The sequence below is a fragment of the Salminus brasiliensis genome, chromosome 3 (assembly GCF_030463535.1).
Source record: "Salminus brasiliensis chromosome 3, fSalBra1.hap2, whole genome shotgun sequence".
Lineage (NCBI taxonomy): Eukaryota > Metazoa > Chordata > Actinopteri > Characiformes > Bryconidae > Salminus > Salminus brasiliensis.
The window spans coordinates 23,576,929-23,594,469 of record NC_132880.1 but is presented as its reverse complement, the minus strand read 5'-3'; the positions used below and the strand labels follow the sequence as shown (position 1 = coordinate 23,594,469).

At 43.9% G+C, this 17,541-nt stretch overlaps 2 protein-coding genes across 2 annotated transcripts; one reads left to right on the top strand and one right to left on the bottom strand.

Annotated features, from left to right (window-relative positions):
* Window positions 1-1,547: 1,547 nt before the first annotated feature.
* On the bottom strand, window positions 1,548-4,558 carry snapin (SNAP associated protein). The gene is made up of 4 exons (XM_072674686.1): window positions 4,431-4,558; window positions 3,404-3,450; window positions 2,360-2,478; window positions 1,548-2,184 (listed from the first exon to the last, which is right to left on the bottom strand). The coding sequence occupies exons 1-4, from the start codon at window positions 4,544-4,546 to the stop codon at window positions 2,077-2,079; spliced, it is 390 nt and encodes a 129-aa protein (XP_072530787.1). The 5' UTR covers window positions 4,547-4,558; the 3' UTR covers window positions 1,548-2,076.
* A 1,569-nt stretch (window positions 4,559-6,127) lies between these two features.
* Window positions 6,128-15,564, top strand: chtopa (chromatin target of PRMT1a). The gene is made up of 6 exons (XM_072675620.1): window positions 6,128-6,385; window positions 9,471-9,557; window positions 11,772-11,922; window positions 12,674-12,854; window positions 14,006-14,143; window positions 14,593-15,564. Exons 2-6 carry the CDS (start codon window positions 9,493-9,495, stop codon window positions 14,790-14,792), a joined length of 735 nt encoding a protein of 244 aa, XP_072531721.1. The 5' UTR covers window positions 6,128-6,385; window positions 9,471-9,492; the 3' UTR covers window positions 14,793-15,564.
* Window positions 15,565-17,541: the final 1,977 nt, after the last annotated feature.

Genomic DNA, 17,541 nt, shown 5'->3' with positions numbered 1-17,541 from the left:
CCTTTTTAATGGTCATTTTCCCAGAAGCTTCAAGCTGCATACACACAAAGCTATATTTACTCACACACGCACACAATTTCTCAATTTCTACATATTTTTTATCATAATAAATAAAGTTCAGGATTATTATCGCATTTAAAGTCAGATCTATTCAAGCCTCAGCACAGCTTTTTATATTATGTCCAAGGCCTTGAGTTCTTCTAATTCCCCGCCTCTCCAGGCTACTGCCTGAACACGAGAGCCCTAACCTGAACAGACACCAGCAGGCCCTCCTTAGAAAAACAGCACTCTTCAGCAGTGCGAGTATTTTTTTTTTATCCTCTTGTGACCCGATGTCCCGTCATTCTTGTTTACTTTTCTCAGCGGTCTCTCCTAAATGGCTCATCATTACATATATCTCATCGATAGCGAGGACGTTCCTATGAAATTTAAATTCTGTGCTATAACCCCCCCTTCCTTTTGACCTTTGACCCGCTCCAAACCTCCGTGCCCAGCCATCACCCTCTCTGACTAAACCCGAGGTCACCTAAAGCTGGCCTTCAGCCTCTCCTATTACAAAACATTCATTATTTAGACAGACAGACGCACATAGCTGACATTTTCCTGCTGATTCAATTATACAGTAATCCGCTGCTGATGCCGCTCAGGTACGGCTGCAGCCTGTTCCAGCGCAGCTCGGGTAGTGCGGTGTTGTCATAGTTTGATCCAGATACACAAGCTTAACGCCATCTGGACTCTTAAAACTCTGTCACAACAAACAAAAGAAAGGTACTCGTGCTTGAACACACTGACTTTGCATTGTTTTCAGGCTGGTTTAGGAAAGTTCATCAGTCAGTGCTTTTATTATTCTATATATTTTTAATGGGAAAGAGATAAATTGGGGGGGTGAAGTGGTGGGCAATGACCAATTAATATGTACTGTGAAAATCATCAGCATTTAAATCATGTATTTTTGGACAGCAGGCTTTAAATATAGCCCTATATTAGGGCTGGGTGATTCAGATACTCTCCCCTTTCTGAATACAGTGATTTTTATTAACATCTGCTGCATTTCCTCCAATTAAACCAGTCTAATTATACTGCTCGTAATGAAACATGCAGCTGAACAGTGTTTACTGAAGTACTAACAATGTCCTCGATATGCTTAGAAAAGCATACTGTGTATCACGATCTGATCAAATTTCGGCACACTGCCCAGCTCTACCCTACAACCGTGTTGTGCTTGCACCATAATATTGGGATTCATATTAGTGAATACTGTGAGAATGGTCTGTACTTCTAAAAGACTAAGAGCAGTCATGTCAGGGCAGTGCACAGGTTTATCGGAACTGTAAATCGAGCTCCACCGGAGCTTTTTGTGCCCTTCCTATAATATAACTAAAGTTATGATATATACCGTGAAAATGTCTTAGAGTATCTATGTATATATTTTTTTGCCTTGGTCTGAATAAAACACTCAAATCCGAAACCCTAGCTTTTCAGGAGAAGCAAAAATTCTTCATAAAAAACAAACAAACAAACAAAAATAACGGCACTGTCTTCAAATATTTTGTCAAGATTGTACCTCATATATTTGCATATCGTGATGCATATAGCGAGCATGGAATGCCTGGAATGACAAATTCCAGCTTCAACTGATACTTTTGCATTTTGGAGAAAATTAGCATGCTTATCAATCAAAATGTGAAAGAAAAAAAACAAAAAAAACATAAATACATTTATATTAGTATTGTACAGCCTGTTATAACAGGGCTTTTACATTTAATTCAACATACAGTATAAATCATTTATTAATGCGAGATGCAAATCAAAGACAGGTAATGTTTAACCCATGAGGTTTTAGTACTCAAGAGGACGTGCTAGACACACCAACATTAACAATTCATTCAACACTCGTGATCCTACCGTGCACCAGTGAGGAAATCCTCAGTATGCAGTGGTTTCTTTGGCTGCTTTTAAACAAACATGTCAGCTAATAGCTCATTTTAGCAGGACTCCACATGAAGGGATCATGCTCTGCAGTAACGTACAGTAGATTTACAGGAAACTGGCCGCAGCGTAGCAGTGGTGCTGTTCTCATGGCTTGCTGGGAGATCGCGTGGAAAACGCTCCAGAGGTTTCAAGCATAGTTTTCCTGCGCGCCGTCTCCTTGGCCACGTTATGGTTCAACCTCCGCAAGCGTTCCTGTGGTGTAGATATACAGTGAAACTTATTGCCTCCCGTATAACAGATCGTTCAAATATTTACCTATGATGCTGCGTTACGATGGTTTTATAATCCAGTTCATTCTAATCACAGTAGACAATTAATCGTTTATAACCGCACAGAAGTATATGGAGTTACACCATCAGTGCCTTACTTGAGCATTCTGGAGTATGTTGTTGACCAGGACCACTCTGCGCCGTGCATTAAGCAGCTTCTTTACGTAGGGGTCCAAGTCGAGGGCGACCTTCTGGTGTTCATTAATTCTGCATAGCTCTGAAATGAAAACGTGGGCACAAAGTCATCAAATAACGGAACAGTCATGCAGACACGGAGTCAATAGTTTTAGTGTTATTGGTGTGTCAACATTTAATTGAATAAAAAAAAATATATTCTCTAAAAATAAAAATTAATAAATCACAACCCATAAACCAGATGCAGCTTCTATCTGCCAAATATCATTTATTTTACTCCAATGTTCGATACATTATGCACTATTAATATCATGACATGTTAAATCACTGACTTCTGGAGAAATCTGGTGAAGATATGTATTGTAGAACAACAAGATACGACCCAATATCGTGCAGCCCTACTGACCACAGCACAAGACACACCCCCTCCCCATCCACTTTTTTCCCCCAACAGACCACTGGGGCACAACTCCACTCCGACACGGCAGATTGGCCTTCTCAAGCCCAGCCAACTACCAACATTTGCTGGAGACCCACCCTCCAGGACTGGAGTTCTGCATCCCTGCGATAGACTGTATCCAGAGGCCCACATAACACCAGTGTTTACTATTAGTACCACACTACTACTACTACTATCTTTGAACTATTAGTCTATTCTAACTAGCTAAGGTCTTTCTTATGTAAATAGCAAAGCACTTTTGTAAGTCGCTCTGGATAAGAGCGTCTGCTAAATGCCGTAAATGTAAATGTACTGCTGTGGTTGGCTTAGCGTACTGAGTAATAAGACTACCGTGCAACAACACCAGCAGACTAGGGCTTGCATCCAAGCCGGAGCAAGCTACACCACGGTACACCGACAAGAGTCCTTGGGCAAGACTCCAACATCACCTTCGACTCGTTTGACACGATTCAAATGCGAGTCAAATGCCATAAATGTTCTTATCTAATTACGCTATACTACTACTCCTAATTTAACATAGTAATACTAATAGTATGAGGACTGTTACCAGTTGCCAAGTTGTCAATGTGTTCTCGAAGTTCCACTTGACTCTCCCTGTGAAAAAAAAAAGGACACATTGAGGGAACCAGCACTCCACAGTTCTCAGTGAATACATCAAACCAGCAAAACACTAACAACTAAACAAGTTGCTGAGCTACAAGATGATGACAAGCCTAAACCCATCCGAAGGTAAGGTACGGTAAGAGTAGGGCTGGGCGATATGGTAAAAATACTAGATCACGACTCTGTTTGTAATGCAACCTGCAGTTGCTCAGCGTTCTTTAAGCAGTGCCCCCCCCCATCCTCGATATGCTTAGAAAAGCATACTTTTGTGTATCAAGATCATCACGATCATCACCGTCCAATAAAATATCACCATATTGCCCAGCTCTCAGTGGCTGAGCTTCCAGTAAGTCCATCTGTCAGCATCTATCTGTACAGAATCTGAAGTGTGGGCAGCGGTTAGAGCAGAACTGGACTATCAATGACAGTTTGACAGGTTGTGGGTTCGATACCCGGGCCCTTGAGCAAGGTCCTTCACCCTCTCTGCTCCCTGGGCGCAGCAGCGATGGCTGCCCACCGCTCCGGGGACGTGTGCTCGCTGTCACTGTGTGTGGGTGTTTGTTCACTGAAGGCAGAGGCCTGATTTCACCTGTGTCTTGGTGGTCTTGTCCTGACGTGTGTTAGACTCTGTTCTTCTCTTTTTTTTTGGATGTTTTTGGTGTAAATCTAAACACTAAGGCTGCAGAGTGGGAGGTGTGATCAGCTCAAACTAAACCTAGAAAGGGAATCAGTGGCTAAATGTCAATGGCTGATGTTGAACTGAGGTAGCTCACTGACATACTGAGCAGAATTAAGCTTATTAGGAACAGAGCAGACCCAGATATAGCTCTAACTGACACAGTCACCCTCTGTTGTTGTTGATGATGATGATGTTATGGTGGTGGTGCTCCAGTAAAGTGAAGGATGCGGGTCACTTTAAAAGATGTCATTCAAAAACAACAAGAAATTCGACCGTCTCCTCGTTAATTTACCTCACTGAATGCACATGTAGGTCGAGCTGCTGCACCGCTGGCTTTAAAAGACCCAGTAAACCTTCCGCTATCGCATCCTTTCCAGACGGAGTTTCCACTACTGCCAGAGCCGCCATCTTGCCCAACGCCAGAGAGGACGGACAGGCAGTTCTCGCGATATGTTAACGGAATCTGATGAACCTTCTCGCGATATGTTGGTAGAGGGCAAGCCCCGCCCACTCACTGCTTCAGCTTTCAGAGGATTCATTTGGATATACTTTAATGAACCGATTCATTTCAACAGAAACGGACACAGTCAGAGCAATCTCATCAAACTTTTAAAAATACGACATAATTCAGTACGTTCATGTAAACAACAAGTGCCGTGTATTTTACGTGCTGTAACTTAGAGGCATTAAAAACTCTTAAACGTCTGGTTCCATTTAGCTACCACCACTGTGAACATTTTTTGACTCGAGAAGTTACAGCACTAGTAAAACGAAGCATTTCACACCAAACCACTCGGGGTGAATTTAATTACATATTTTAATTATACAAGTTTGAGAGATATGTGTAATTTAATCTCATTCACAACTCTTCCAAATATCTTGATTACAAAGGAGTCAATCTTTTACAAGACAAGCCTTCAACCTATAAACGATTCAGTTGGACTCCTGAATCGGTTCGATTGGTTTGTTGAAATTGAACCGATTCATTCCTGACTCGAGCATCGCTCCGCACGGCTGATGCCACAGACATGTGCAAGGCAAAGTAGAGGCGCGATAGCGAGTCCTCGATGATGGGAGTAGCGTAATATTATAATTAAAGAAAAATAAATGAAATTTAATTAATTTTTTTTTGTGTTGTGATGTTCTGTTTAAAGTTACTCGGATCTGTGTTGAAAATGTATTTACTTTTATTTTACGAAAATAAAAGTAATCAAACTTTAGTAGCTTGATCTTATAATTTAACTTAATTAATTGAATTGCATTTGAATTCAATTTCATTTAAATGATTTATTTAATTTATGTTCCGGTGTTGTATTTAAGGTTACTCGGATTTGTGTTGAGTATACATTTTACAAAAATAAAAACAACAACTGAACCCCATTACACACTTGGGTGTCCTCTGCAGACCGATGGCCACCTTCACAGCGACTAGCAAAATCATTTACCAAATAAAATAATCACTTCAACACTTCAGCTTATGTGTGGTGTAAAAATACAATATATTTATATAATAAATTCGTACATTGTTTTTACATCATATGGCTAAATTAAACGATTACGACATCTGATGGTTTCAAATATTTAAAATTGCCTCTGTTTAGACATTTGGTCGCTGTATGCCCACCGTCTTCCGCTGAGCCACAGAACTGTGGCTATCAACGCCCGACTGAACTACAAATCCCACAGCTCGCCGGCAGCCCTTCGAGGAACGCACCATAGTGACGCCATCAGTGCCACAGACATTGTAGTCCTGCGTGGGAAACCACTAATAAAAACCTCATTTCTGTATTTGGTTGATGAGAAATCATTTGTAGCATCCACACGGATTCTAACATAGCACCTTTTCTTGCACCACCTCCATCTGACTCTGATCCCACGCTTTTAACGTCCCCGTAATCAAACACAACGGACCTGAGTGAGACGGCTCGGGTGCTGAAAATCTCTGTGGCCTTCCTTCTCCGTAGGCGGAGTTACCAGCCTCCATTTTCCCGCAGCAGCACCATTTTGTGGTGAATGAGGAGGGAGGAGGTTGATTTGCGTTTATAAGGCGCACCAACGCCGGCTTTCTGTCTTCATCCTATTTTAAGGGTTTCATTTCTCACCGAGAAGAGGGCTAACAGCAGTAAGACGTCCTAAGACGGTGCTCGAGCCGATCGTTTTTTTTCTAATAACATCTGAAAACATCAGTCAGACGTTTTAGCCGAAGCTGCGATTAAACCACCACAGATCTTCAACTGCTGCATCAAAGTAAGTCCCGTTGTGCTCGCCGAGGTGCAGGGCAGCGGCCGGGAAACGGTCCACGTTATTAACTAGCTAGCTAGCTAATGGTGGGCTGGGTGGACGGCCCTGGTTATTGAGCCTGAGGACGAGCTGATGCGAGCGTGACGTTTAGCTAGCTAGCATGCTAGCATGTTAGCACGCCATGTACCATTAATGGAGCGACGTCGCTAACAGCATCAACCCGAAGTTGACTGAGCTTCATTTTCAGCTCCACCTTAAATGCCGCGGTTGTTCGGGGCTTCATCCAGGTGCTTCCTCAGGCTTCAGCCTGCGCCCGCTGTTCTTCTTAAGGTGGAGCTGAGAAATGAGAGGGAGCCGGAGCTTCAACTTCTGAGGAGGCTCATCTTCTGTGTTTCTGGAAAGACCGGAGGGCGTTTAACCTGAGATAATCTCTTGTTTTCATGAAATAACGAGTTATTGATTATGTCGGAAGTTTTACGTGTTAATGTAGCTCGAGATAACGAGGTTCTCTTTTTAAGGTCGCGCCGCTCGTTTACTGTGTCGACCGTCTCGAGGTTCGACCTGGGGTGTCGTAGTAATGCCTGTGTTCTATTTATTAATATATTAATTAATATTTGAGTTTTTTTTTTATTTAAAAAAGTAGAGAAACCATGCCAGAACATGTTGTTATATTTTCTTTGCATTTTATGTTGAGAATTAAGTGTTTTTACAGTTTGGTCTGTGAGGCTCTTAATGCTGCCGGTGCTAAAAAAAGTGTCCTTGCCTTTATGGCTTAAATTAAAAATTTTAATTAAATTTAATAAATCAGGTCTCGTCAGTTATGGTCTGATCTATCTGACTATTATTATTATTATTATTATTTATTATTATTTTTTTTAGAAGTTTGAGTACTCTTCATTCCTTCCCTTGCTCTTTAAAGGGGCAGTCTGTAAGTTTTAGGGACTCGGGGATTTGGAGACCTCTCTGGTGAGAATGTGTAACTGCATCCAGCATGGCAGAAGAGCGTCTTTTAAAGTGTGCATCGTGGTGCAGCCTCCTTTCAGAGCGACTGGATCTAAACATTTCATGTTAGCGTTGACTGTGGATGAAGGAGCAGACGGAGTTTGTCGTTCTGATGCTTCCACGTTCGTCTTAGCTAGCTCTCGCAATAGTCGTTCTGTTTTGCAGCAGTGATAGCGGTGCGGGGTTTGCTCGGGTAACCAGCAAACGTGCTGGATCTCCTTTTAGAGGCTGTACCCGTGGCCAGGACAACTCCCATGAAAACCTACCAGGCCACTCTGTAAGAATGACTATTATGCTTTTGCAGGGATCATTTATTAATGTTTTTGCCCCTCCTCGCTCAGATTAATGTGAAATGAGTAATCTTGTGGACTGTGAAGTGAGAGCTGCGTAAATGCACCTCTGCCAACATGGGAATACCATAACACAGATGTTATTTGGTGGACTGTATGACTGGACGTTTTTTTTTTTTTTTTTTTTTTTAAGAATTCTGTTCAACCCTAGCAGGTGTTTTGGTCGCTGTGGCTTCATTTAAGCTGAAATGGGAAGCCAACATCTCTTAAAGCTCATTCCTACCAGGTGACTCCATCAGTGTTCAGTCCAATTATTTATTGGACTGAACACTGGTGGAGTCACCTGGTCACATTAATCTGAGCGAGGAGGGGCAAAAACATTAATAATGATCCCTGCAAAAGCATCCTCGCTCAGATTAATGTGAAATGAGTAATCTTAAGAGTGGCCTGGTAGGTTTTCATGGGAGTTTTCCTGGCCGCGGGTACAGCCTCTAAAAGGAGATCCAGCACGTTTACCCGAGCAAACCCCGCACCGCTATCACTTCTGCAAAACAGAACGGCTATTGCGAGAGCTAGCCAAGACAAACGTGGAAGCATCAGAACGACAAACTCCGTCTGCTCCTTCATTTGACTTTAGGGCTGTGCTAGCATGGGAATTGAGGTGAAGTGCTGATCTTAAGGCTTATAAAATGTAGACGTTGGTACTCCCTAGGATTGGGGCGATAAATAGAAAACATAGAATGCTTTTTATTTTAGTTTGTAGAGGGTTTTAAATACAGTAAATAACTGAGGCCGATTATTTTAGTGCAGTAGTTCAGCATTACCTGAACATTCAGCTCTTCTGGAGTTCAGTCAATACATCATTAAATATCAGATCAGTAATTTCGAACTCGACCAAACAGCTTTTCAATCTGTGTTTTTAAAATGAACATTTCAGATCAGTGAAAAAAATGCGAACTTTTGCTTTCAGAACAAGGTTTGCAAACAAATATATGCTATGTAAACATGGAACTGGGATCAATATGGGATCGATATCTGTATAACACTAGATATCCGCCATATCTGTAATATTGAATATTGATGCCCAGTATCTGCTGCTTCCAGTATGGTTTGGATGCTATTGTATAGGGGTCGGGAATCTCACAGTTCGGGTTACGTTACAGTTCAGAGGACTGCAAAGCAATTGGGAAACGTATCGATGCGACTTGACTCTTACAGATATAATATTAGTAAAACAATTGGAAGCGACGTAGCAAGTCAACTCTCTCCAGGGTGGGTAGATGGAACTTCCTCCCCACCTCACTCCAGGGCAGCGCTGGCGTCTGCTGGCTGCTGCATAAGAGCCAGGTACACGCTGGCAGGCTGCGCACGTGTCGGAGGAGGCTCCCCAGTGTCGGAATATGGATGACGGCTTGAATATAGTGTGGCTTATGTCTAGGACTCCTTAATTCAAAGGGTTCCGGTTGGGTTTCTCCCTCATGTGTTGGCTATTTGGGCTCTCCCGCTTTCCCCAGTTCTGCCTTTTGCAATTAGGTTATTAGTTAACATTTTAGAATATTAACTTGACTCTTGAGTAGATTGGGAATTGTCCATGTCTGCTTTGTGATGCATCCAAAAATCATAAATTGCTGTATTGTCACTTAATTCTTTTATTATTATTATTTTTTTAGTTCCTCTTGTGATTTTTCTTAACATGTTGTGGTTATCTGTAATATCTTCCAGACCTTTTTAAGGATATTACACTTAGGATTGAGAATTTGTGTTGATGTCTGTCTTAACCTGTGTTTCTCTCCTCACAGGAACAAGCAAGCCTGAAGAAAAATGACTTCTCCCTCTTCACAAAAAGTTGTGCTGAAAAGCACCACCAAGGTGTCCCTGAATGAGCGGTGAGGGTCCAACGCATCCTGACAGCATTATCTCAAGCCCGGGGGGAGAAAACATGCAGAGATACTTAAGGCATGAAGCAGAGAGCCGTGTTGTTCTGTGGAGGTCTATGAGGGGAGATACCAGACCAGGCATGGACGCTAGACTGCCCGCGGAGCGCGTGCTGCTCGCTCAACACGGCTGGTCATAGAAACGGGTGACAAATTAAAGTGGAAAAATCTCTGAATTAAAAAGGGGAGCAACATAACGAGCCACTGAAGCTTCTAGACACATGCGTTGCGCGATAGACGTAAGCATTTGACCAAAATATTGGAATACTGGCCGATACGAGCTCACCTCTGTCTTGGTTCGAGATGGCGAGAGGGAAAGATCTAAATGACTTTGAGAGGGGGTTCATTATCGGAGCACGGATGGCTGGAGCTTCGGTCACAAAGACTGCGCAGCTGGCCGGGGTTTCGATAGGAACCGTGACCAAAGTGACCGCTGCTTTCAGGGCAATGGGAAAGACCTCAGTAAGCAGGGTTGGAAACTGTGGCCGAAAGCGCGCGTTCAACGAGCACGACACTCGCGCCTTAGTGCGATACGTAAAGAAAAACAGAAGAGCCACCGTTCCTCAGGTGACGGAGAACGTCAACGCAGGACGGGCTCAGACCGTGTCCTCGAGGACGGTCCGCCGGCAGCTGCATAGAGAGGGATACAGCAGGGTTGCTGTGCATATTGATTAGGCTAGCCTCACACCTTGTTCTGCCTTTTGAAAACGAGTTCATGAGCTGCCTGTGTGTCTCTGCACCCTAAGAGAGCTGTACAGGCCTGAACGCTTGTCCCGACAGTGTCTGGTCTGGTGGCTCTATGCAGTAGGATGGCACTTTGCTGGCATGGCTGGAGTCTGCTTGTCCCTTTTAGCAAGAAAGGAGCAAGAAACTGTGCTAGATGGTGTCTTTTCTTTGCTTGATCTCCTGTATCCTGTGAGTCTCCTTCAATGGGGCAGATTATAGCGCGAAGTGGGCCGGCAGAAGCAGTTGTAGCGCGTCATGGTGGTCCGACTCCTTACTCAGACCCTTGTCGTGTTAGATCTTTCCTTTAATTTGTCACCACGTATAGAATTTGGCAGCAGAGGGTATTAACAGCAGCGGTGCGCTGGCTGTCTTGAGGGAGCAGTACACGCCCTAAGGTGAGAGTTTTGGTAATGATGGTAAGGTAAGCTGCCTGTATGTGAATGCACTGCAGACAAAGCTCCCTCAGAACATGGGAGTGAAAACCTGGGAGATTGATACAGCGGATGGTGCACCATGTTTTCTGTTTGCCCTCTCTCTCTCAAACTCTCTCTTGGATGACCACCCTACACATTTAATTTTTTTTTTTCTTCTTTCTCCCTTCTTTCCTCTCAACATCTCCTCTCTTCCTTCTCTATCGGACAAGGCGCCCAGTCCGTGCCTAGACGTGACCGTTGTCCTCCCACCTTACCCCCCTGTTCCCCTTTTCCCTTCTTTCTCTCGTGAAGAAGAGTGTGCACTGTCACGGTCTGGGCTGTAAGTGGCTGGGTTGCCTAGACACCCCTCTAGCCCTGGACCACCGACACCAGAACTGGGTAATAGGTGGTCCGTAAGTGGCAATCACTTGAACCCTCTCTGCTTTCTCTTTGATTTTTTTTTTTTTTTTTTTTCCTTTCCTATTTACTCTTTGCTGTTTACTCTCCCCACGTTCCAGTACTGTGTTTAACATGCCCTCGCTGACTTCACCTCAAGGTATGGTAGAGCACCTTCAACCTCGTGAGCTGACCAGCTAGCCGAGCGTAGCCAGGCTAGCTATCAGAGTGACCGTTGCCTTAGAGTCCTTTTTTTTTTTTTTTTTTTCAAGTCAACGAGAGCATGTTAAACCCTTATTGGAAGGAGAGTCTGTTTTCCTCACCTTTGAAAGTTTAATAGGCTTTTTGGTTTAGTTTGGCCTGATCTGCTGAAATGCTGGGGTGTCTCCAGACTTTACAAAGAGAGAGTATAAGGAAAACCAAAAAAAAAAAAAAGGAAAAAAATGGGCATTCACTGATTTGCCACAGGCTGAGCCCTGTGGCTGCGTCCATGGTGTGTGTGAAATGATTTGATTTCGAAACCTCGTTTCCTCCGTATCCCCCTCTCCTCCCTCTTCTCTTCCTCTCCCGTCCCCTTTCTCTCTCCCTTTTCTTCCTTTGCTCCCCTGCCCCTTGGGTTGTGTTCCACAAGCTTTACAAACATGATGAAGAACAAGCAGCCGACCGCCGTCAGCATCCGGGCTACGATGCAGCAGCAGCACATGGCCAGCGCGCGCAACCGACGGCTCGCCCAGCAGATGGAGAACAGGCCCTCCGTGCAGGCCGCCCTGCAGCACAAACAGGTAAAGGGTGGGGACGGGGTTATGGAAAGGGATACGAGGCAGAGGGGATGCCAGGTGAGGATGAATGGGGGGCGGGGACTTAAACAGTTTCTGCGTTACCTCAGATGTGTTTTGCAGTGGAGCTTTGATTCCGTTGTAGCTGACTAGTAATGGAAGCTTCAATTCCAGGCAGTACAGTGTGCGATATGACCACTCTCTTGAGGTCCTGTCCACACGTGGCGTTAACATGCGTCCTGGGTGATCCGATTGTAATCGGCCAGCACAAAGTAGTAAAGGTGTGAACAGGGTTTGAGCTCTTACAGAATGAGACTGTAGTGTTTGCACTAAATAGGGACAAAGTCTTTCAAAATGCAGAAGTCTTTTATCGGGTAACGGAAAGTAATTAATTGGACGAGGATTGTCCATGAATGTTTTCATAAAAATCCCTTCAAGTAATTTCAGATAGATGTGGTTGTGATTTGATGCTGAGAGCTACTGTAATCTAGACCTGCAACTTCAGTCCATATTTACAATCACTAGCCATTATCTAGAAGCCTGAACGTTGCCTGTACTTTCTCTTTTGTCCAGTACAGTCACTGGTCACCTCCTGTCCCCCTTCACTAGTAACTTCCAGTACAAAACTAAAGACTGAGACTTCAGAATATAGCTCCCTGTATGGTGAAGCCTGTTCCACTGGCAGTCTGCTGCATTACGATATACATGTGTGGTTCATATTTGGCCTCTGTTCACAATCACAACTGAACCTCTGCAGAGTCTGAAGCAGCGACTGGGGAAGAGCAACATTCAGGCCCGGCTGGGTCGACCCATCGGCTCGTTGATGCGGGGCGGAGCTGGAGGCCGTGGCTTTGCCATGGGAGGAATGCGTGGAGCCACACGAGGCCTGAGGGGACGAGGAAGAGGTGGCATTATGAGAGGAGCGCTGTCTCTCCGAGGTGAGGTGGTCGTTGCGTAATGAACCGGTCATTGTGTGTCTTGTCTCACCTCTCCATACTGTATGAAGAGCAGCTCTGGTCCAACTGATAGAATGGGTGACTGATGGCCAGGGCAACAGAATTCGTTGGCCTGGAATGCCACTGCTTTGCTCTGTAGAGGTCAAGAAACGCTCACCGGTTTTCCCCTGAAACTTGAAGAAAGTTCTAGCAGATGTAGGCAGATTCCCTCAAAGTAAATCTGACCTTCAGCTTCATGGTTATTGGTCCAGTTCATGTCCGGCATGCTTTTCTCTTTGGTTATCCCTGAATACAAGGATGATTATTCAAGTTCATTATTCATAAAAGCTTATCGCACTTGTGCAGCGTTATGGTGTGGCTGCCGTTTATCAGGACTCCGGCATAACTTTAGTCTTTGTAGCGATAAATACTTGCTCACTGTTGGTTCCAAGGACTGTTTGTCCGGAATCCCACTGCACTGCAAACGTCCTTCAGAGATTAGATACCTCCCACAGAGATTCTGAACGTTTTCATAAGGTAAAAACATTACAGTATTGCAGTCGGTCAGAACTTGCCTCCTCAGTGTTAAGAATGTCAGCCTGCTGTGCTGACGAGACTGCAGATGCCACACCTGTTCCGAGATGTATGGTTTGGTGATGGGAAGAGACAGCTGGGCTTTTACTGCCGTTCAGACGTCATCTGGCACTGGCATGCTTAAAGGACCAAACTTAACCTAACCCGTTTCAGCAGCTGTCCATTGGCTTTAATTGTGAGCGTTTTTAGGCAGCTAGTACTAGGAGGGTACCCAGGCACTCAAGTATTCACTTAACCAGTACAAGTGCCAGTATTTACATATTCAGTGCATGCTAGTCTACATCACAATTCTGTAAAACACAGTTAAGGGGTGTAACAAACAAGCAAGTATTATGTTATACTATAGAGTTGCTAGGGATTTGCTGTTAAGGACATGAATGACCTTGCAGGAGCAGTTGTAACTATGGTAATATCAAAAATTATGACTATACTGGCACGCTTGGAAATCACTTGGTGTCGCCATTAGAGATTCACTTAAATCTCACTCCTCTATCATATTTGCTTGCAGCTTCGCAAGACTCACACCTACAACAATCGCTTCATATATCTTTGTTTTGTAGGTGTGGGCCAGCTGAAGGGCCGAGGTGGTCCCGGGCGCATTGGGCTTCGCAGAGGCATGCGCCAACGTGGAGGAGGCACAGGTAGAGGAGCTCTACAGATTGGCAGAGGAGCTGGGCGTGGAGCAGCTGGACCTAGAGGTAAGAGGTTATGAAAAAAATAAGTAGCCTGCAGTTAATTTCCTTACTTCAACCACGTTTGGGAACATGTTGGGCACCACTGACGAGTGACTGTGATGTTGAGTGTCCCATTTTCTCTTATTGAATTTCAGATAATCCAGCTGTTCTCTTTTAATGTGCGGGAAAATGTACTTTTATGGTCAAGCTATATGTTCCTCTAAAGTACCTGTAGGTGGTTGTGGTCATCTGTTAATGGGACCATGTGGATCATATGAACATTTCCGGTGTGGATGATCTCAAATAAAGTAGCACACTATATACAATATAGGTTATTGATGGCACTTAGATGTGCAACGGTTTCTTGAGGCGTGAAAAATAAGGCATGCCTCCATCCTAAAAGCCGCAATCTGGTGCTGTTATGATGGAAACTCTGCAATATTTATCTTTTGGTTTGTGCTCATCTCTTTCAGGACGTGGTGGTCTGCGGGGCCGCGGGGGTTTCATTGGAAGGGGCCGTGGGCGGGGCCGAGGAAGAGGAGCCGGCCGTCCTGCCGTAACGAGAGAGCAACTGGACAATCAGCTGGACGCCTACATGTCCAAGACCAAGGGCCATCTGGATGCGGAGCTGGATGCATATATGGCTCAAGCAGACCCTGAAAGCATGGAGTGATGGCAGCAGTGCTCAGGGATGGAGGACTGAGAGAGCAGGGCCTGTATTGATCTGCAAATAAATAAGACTGATATATTTTCATGTCAGCCAACCGCCAAGCCCCCCCCCCCACACACACACACACACCTCCCTCCCTTCACCACATCCATAATCCCACTGACATTTGGACTGATCAGGTTCCACAAATGTGTAAAGCTTCCTGCTCTAATGGTTGATCGCTGAGGCCAAAAGCTTAACATGGGCAGAGATGCACAGCGTAGACCCATTAGTTTCACTCAAACCCTCGGTGATGCCGTGCCGGTTGGCGAGGGAGGAGCTGGAAGAAGAGCTTTCTGTGATGTGGACTTGATTTAAAGATGTGCAAGTAAGCTTCTCCCGCCCTTTGAACAACAACTTTTTCAGAGCCTATGGTGATGAAACCCAAAACTGACATGGACCTAGTATACACCCTAGCTGAACTCCTGTCTCTGTAGAACTGTTGTGGCCCCGGAGCTTGTTTCAGCTGGACTCTAAAGAAAAGAAAAAAGAAGAAAATTGCCGCTTTGTTCTGAAGCAAGCTGTCCCTGAATACAACGTCCTACGAATGTTTTTCCCCTCCCTTTTTATTATAATATTTTATTGTGATTTTAAAGGTAGAATTTTTATAGAGGGTGATGTAACTACTTTTTGCTTCTTTATGTTAAAATATACAAAATATCTTGAAGTCTATTGTAACCCATGTCCATTTTTACTTCTTTGCCTTTTAATAAATCTTGGCCTCGATGGACCAGAAGCTTTGTACCTGTGCTTGACCTTAAAATCACCCCCCCCCACTCCCCCCATTTGTACCATTTTGCTGGAGTTACTTGGCACATACATTGATCATTTCATTTTGGTCAACGCTACTTCAGGTTATGAAATGATATGAGCCGTGATTATTTATTTTATACAGTATTTCTACATGATCGTCCAAGTTTTACATGGTTGACTACAGCCAAGTCTGAAGCCTTTAGAGATTCATGGTTTTTTTGTTGTTTTTTTTTTTTTTTTTTTTGGGTTTAATCCAGCTGTCAAAGTTATTCACCAAAATTTAATGAGATTCCCGCTCTGTATGTGCTGCACATTGTATTTGAGACATGTGGAGGCAGAAATGACCCTAAATCTGACGCAGCTCTTCAGTCCCTTATTATAACTTAAAATAATTATTTTTGTATTTTTTTCATTATTTAAAACCGTTCGGTAAATACATGCCATATACAAGTCCCATATTACATTTTACTGGTGAAACCTTTTGTCTACTGACATGATTACTTTTGTAAGGACGCTTATAGAGCCTTTAAGCTTAAGCACAGCTGCTCTCTAATAAGAGGAAAGCATGGCTTGTGGAGTGGAGTTTGCTGGACAAAGGCATTGAGGGGTAGCTGTAAAGGAGCGCTCACCGAACTATCCTATATGGACAAAAGTATTGGGACATCTACAAGACCTTTACAAGGCTTTCTACAAGATTCTGGAGCATGTCTGAGAGACAGTTTGCCCATCTCATCCAGAAGAGCTTTTGTCAGGTCAGACACTTGATGTTGGTTGAGAGGACCTGGCTCATGCCCTCAGTTCAAGTTCATCACGAAAATGGTTGAGCGAAGTTGAGGTCTGGGATTTCTGCGGTCCTGACCAGTTCTTTTACAACATGCTTTTGTGTAGTGGGGGACAGTCAGTCATGCTCAGACAGAGAAGGGTTTTCCACAAAGTTGGAGGCCTACAACTGTCTAATGTCTTGGTCTGCTGAAGCGTTTAGACTTTACTGGAAAGGAGGAGTCTATAGGCCAACCCCTGAATAAAACGACCCCATGGCATCATCCATCACAGACTGACTTGGTCCACGGTGGCATCCTACTGCAGAACAACACCTGTGCATGATTGTATTCCCCTTTGCCAAAGGGGACTGTGTGAAATGCCGGAGTTCAATGATTAAAAGGGGTGTCCCAATACTTTTGTCCATATAGGGCTGTGTCTGAAACCTTGCTTCCTGTGCAGTCTCATAAGTCAGCATGGTGATGGTGAGGGACCTACAACCGAATTACGTTTGAGATGTACTGCGAAGACAGCAATACATCATGACGATGCCAGGCTACCAACCCAGAGGATTGTGGGATACGTAAGGCGGCGAAGGATGCATCTACGCTGCTTTCACAAATCGATAAGGGGGACTTAGCAGGCAGCCTTTTTTATACAAATGTTCGATTTGGACATGCCCTTGTACTTTCCTCTCTTAGTTTGATTTTATCATGATAAAATGTGCTCATTTTAAAGGTTAGCGCACAGGTTTGGAGTAGCTGCCAAGAAAAGGGACGAGGTTCAGGTAAGACAAGGCCCTGGTCCACCCATCAGCCCAGACTAATGAAGGGCGATGGGTGGTATGTACCATCCACAAACGGGGGCTTCTCCTCAGTGATAAAATTCTGTGACACTGAAATGTCTAATATAAAAATATATATATATATATATATATATATATATATATATATATATATATATATATCCACACACAAAACACAAGCTGTGTAGGATGTGTGAGATGATTGTATATTATTTCCCAGGATAAGCAGGGAAATGCATATTTCATAGGCAGACTGTTGGCATTACTGCTGACTACTGTCCAATAGTCTAAAAAATCAATTGAAAAATCAATTCTCTTAAAATCTATTTACATATTTATTTATTTTAATCAAAGTTTTATTAGTTATTACCCCTTTCACAAGTATGGTCCAACCTG

What these genes read in the sequence shown, in the direction of transcription:
- snapin (XM_072674686.1), bottom strand. Translation starts at nt 4,546, where the DNA reads ATGGCGGCTCTGGCAGTAGTGGAAACTCCGTCTGGAAAGGATGCGATA. An exon ending in CATTGACAACTTGGCAACTG is followed by an intron (nt 2,479 to 3,403) that starts GTAACAGTCCTC and finishes TTTTCATTTCAG; the next exon opens with AGCTATGCAGAATTAATGAA. An exon ending in ACATACTCCAGAATGCTCAA is followed by an intron (nt 2,185 to 2,359) that starts GTAAGGCACTGA and finishes TCTACACCACAG; the next exon opens with GAACGCTTGCGGAGGTTGAA.
- chtopa (XM_072675620.1), top strand. Translation starts at nt 9,493, where the DNA reads ATGACTTCTCCCTCTTCACAAAAAGTTGTGCTGAAAAGCACCACCAAG. An exon ending in AAGGTGTCCCTGAATGAGCG is followed by an intron (nt 9,558 to 11,771) that starts GTGAGGGTCCAA and finishes GTGTTCCACAAG; the next exon opens with CTTTACAAACATGATGAAGA. An exon ending in CCGCCCTGCAGCACAAACAG is followed by an intron (nt 11,923 to 12,673) that starts GTAAAGGGTGGG and finishes GAACCTCTGCAG; the next exon opens with AGTCTGAAGCAGCGACTGGG.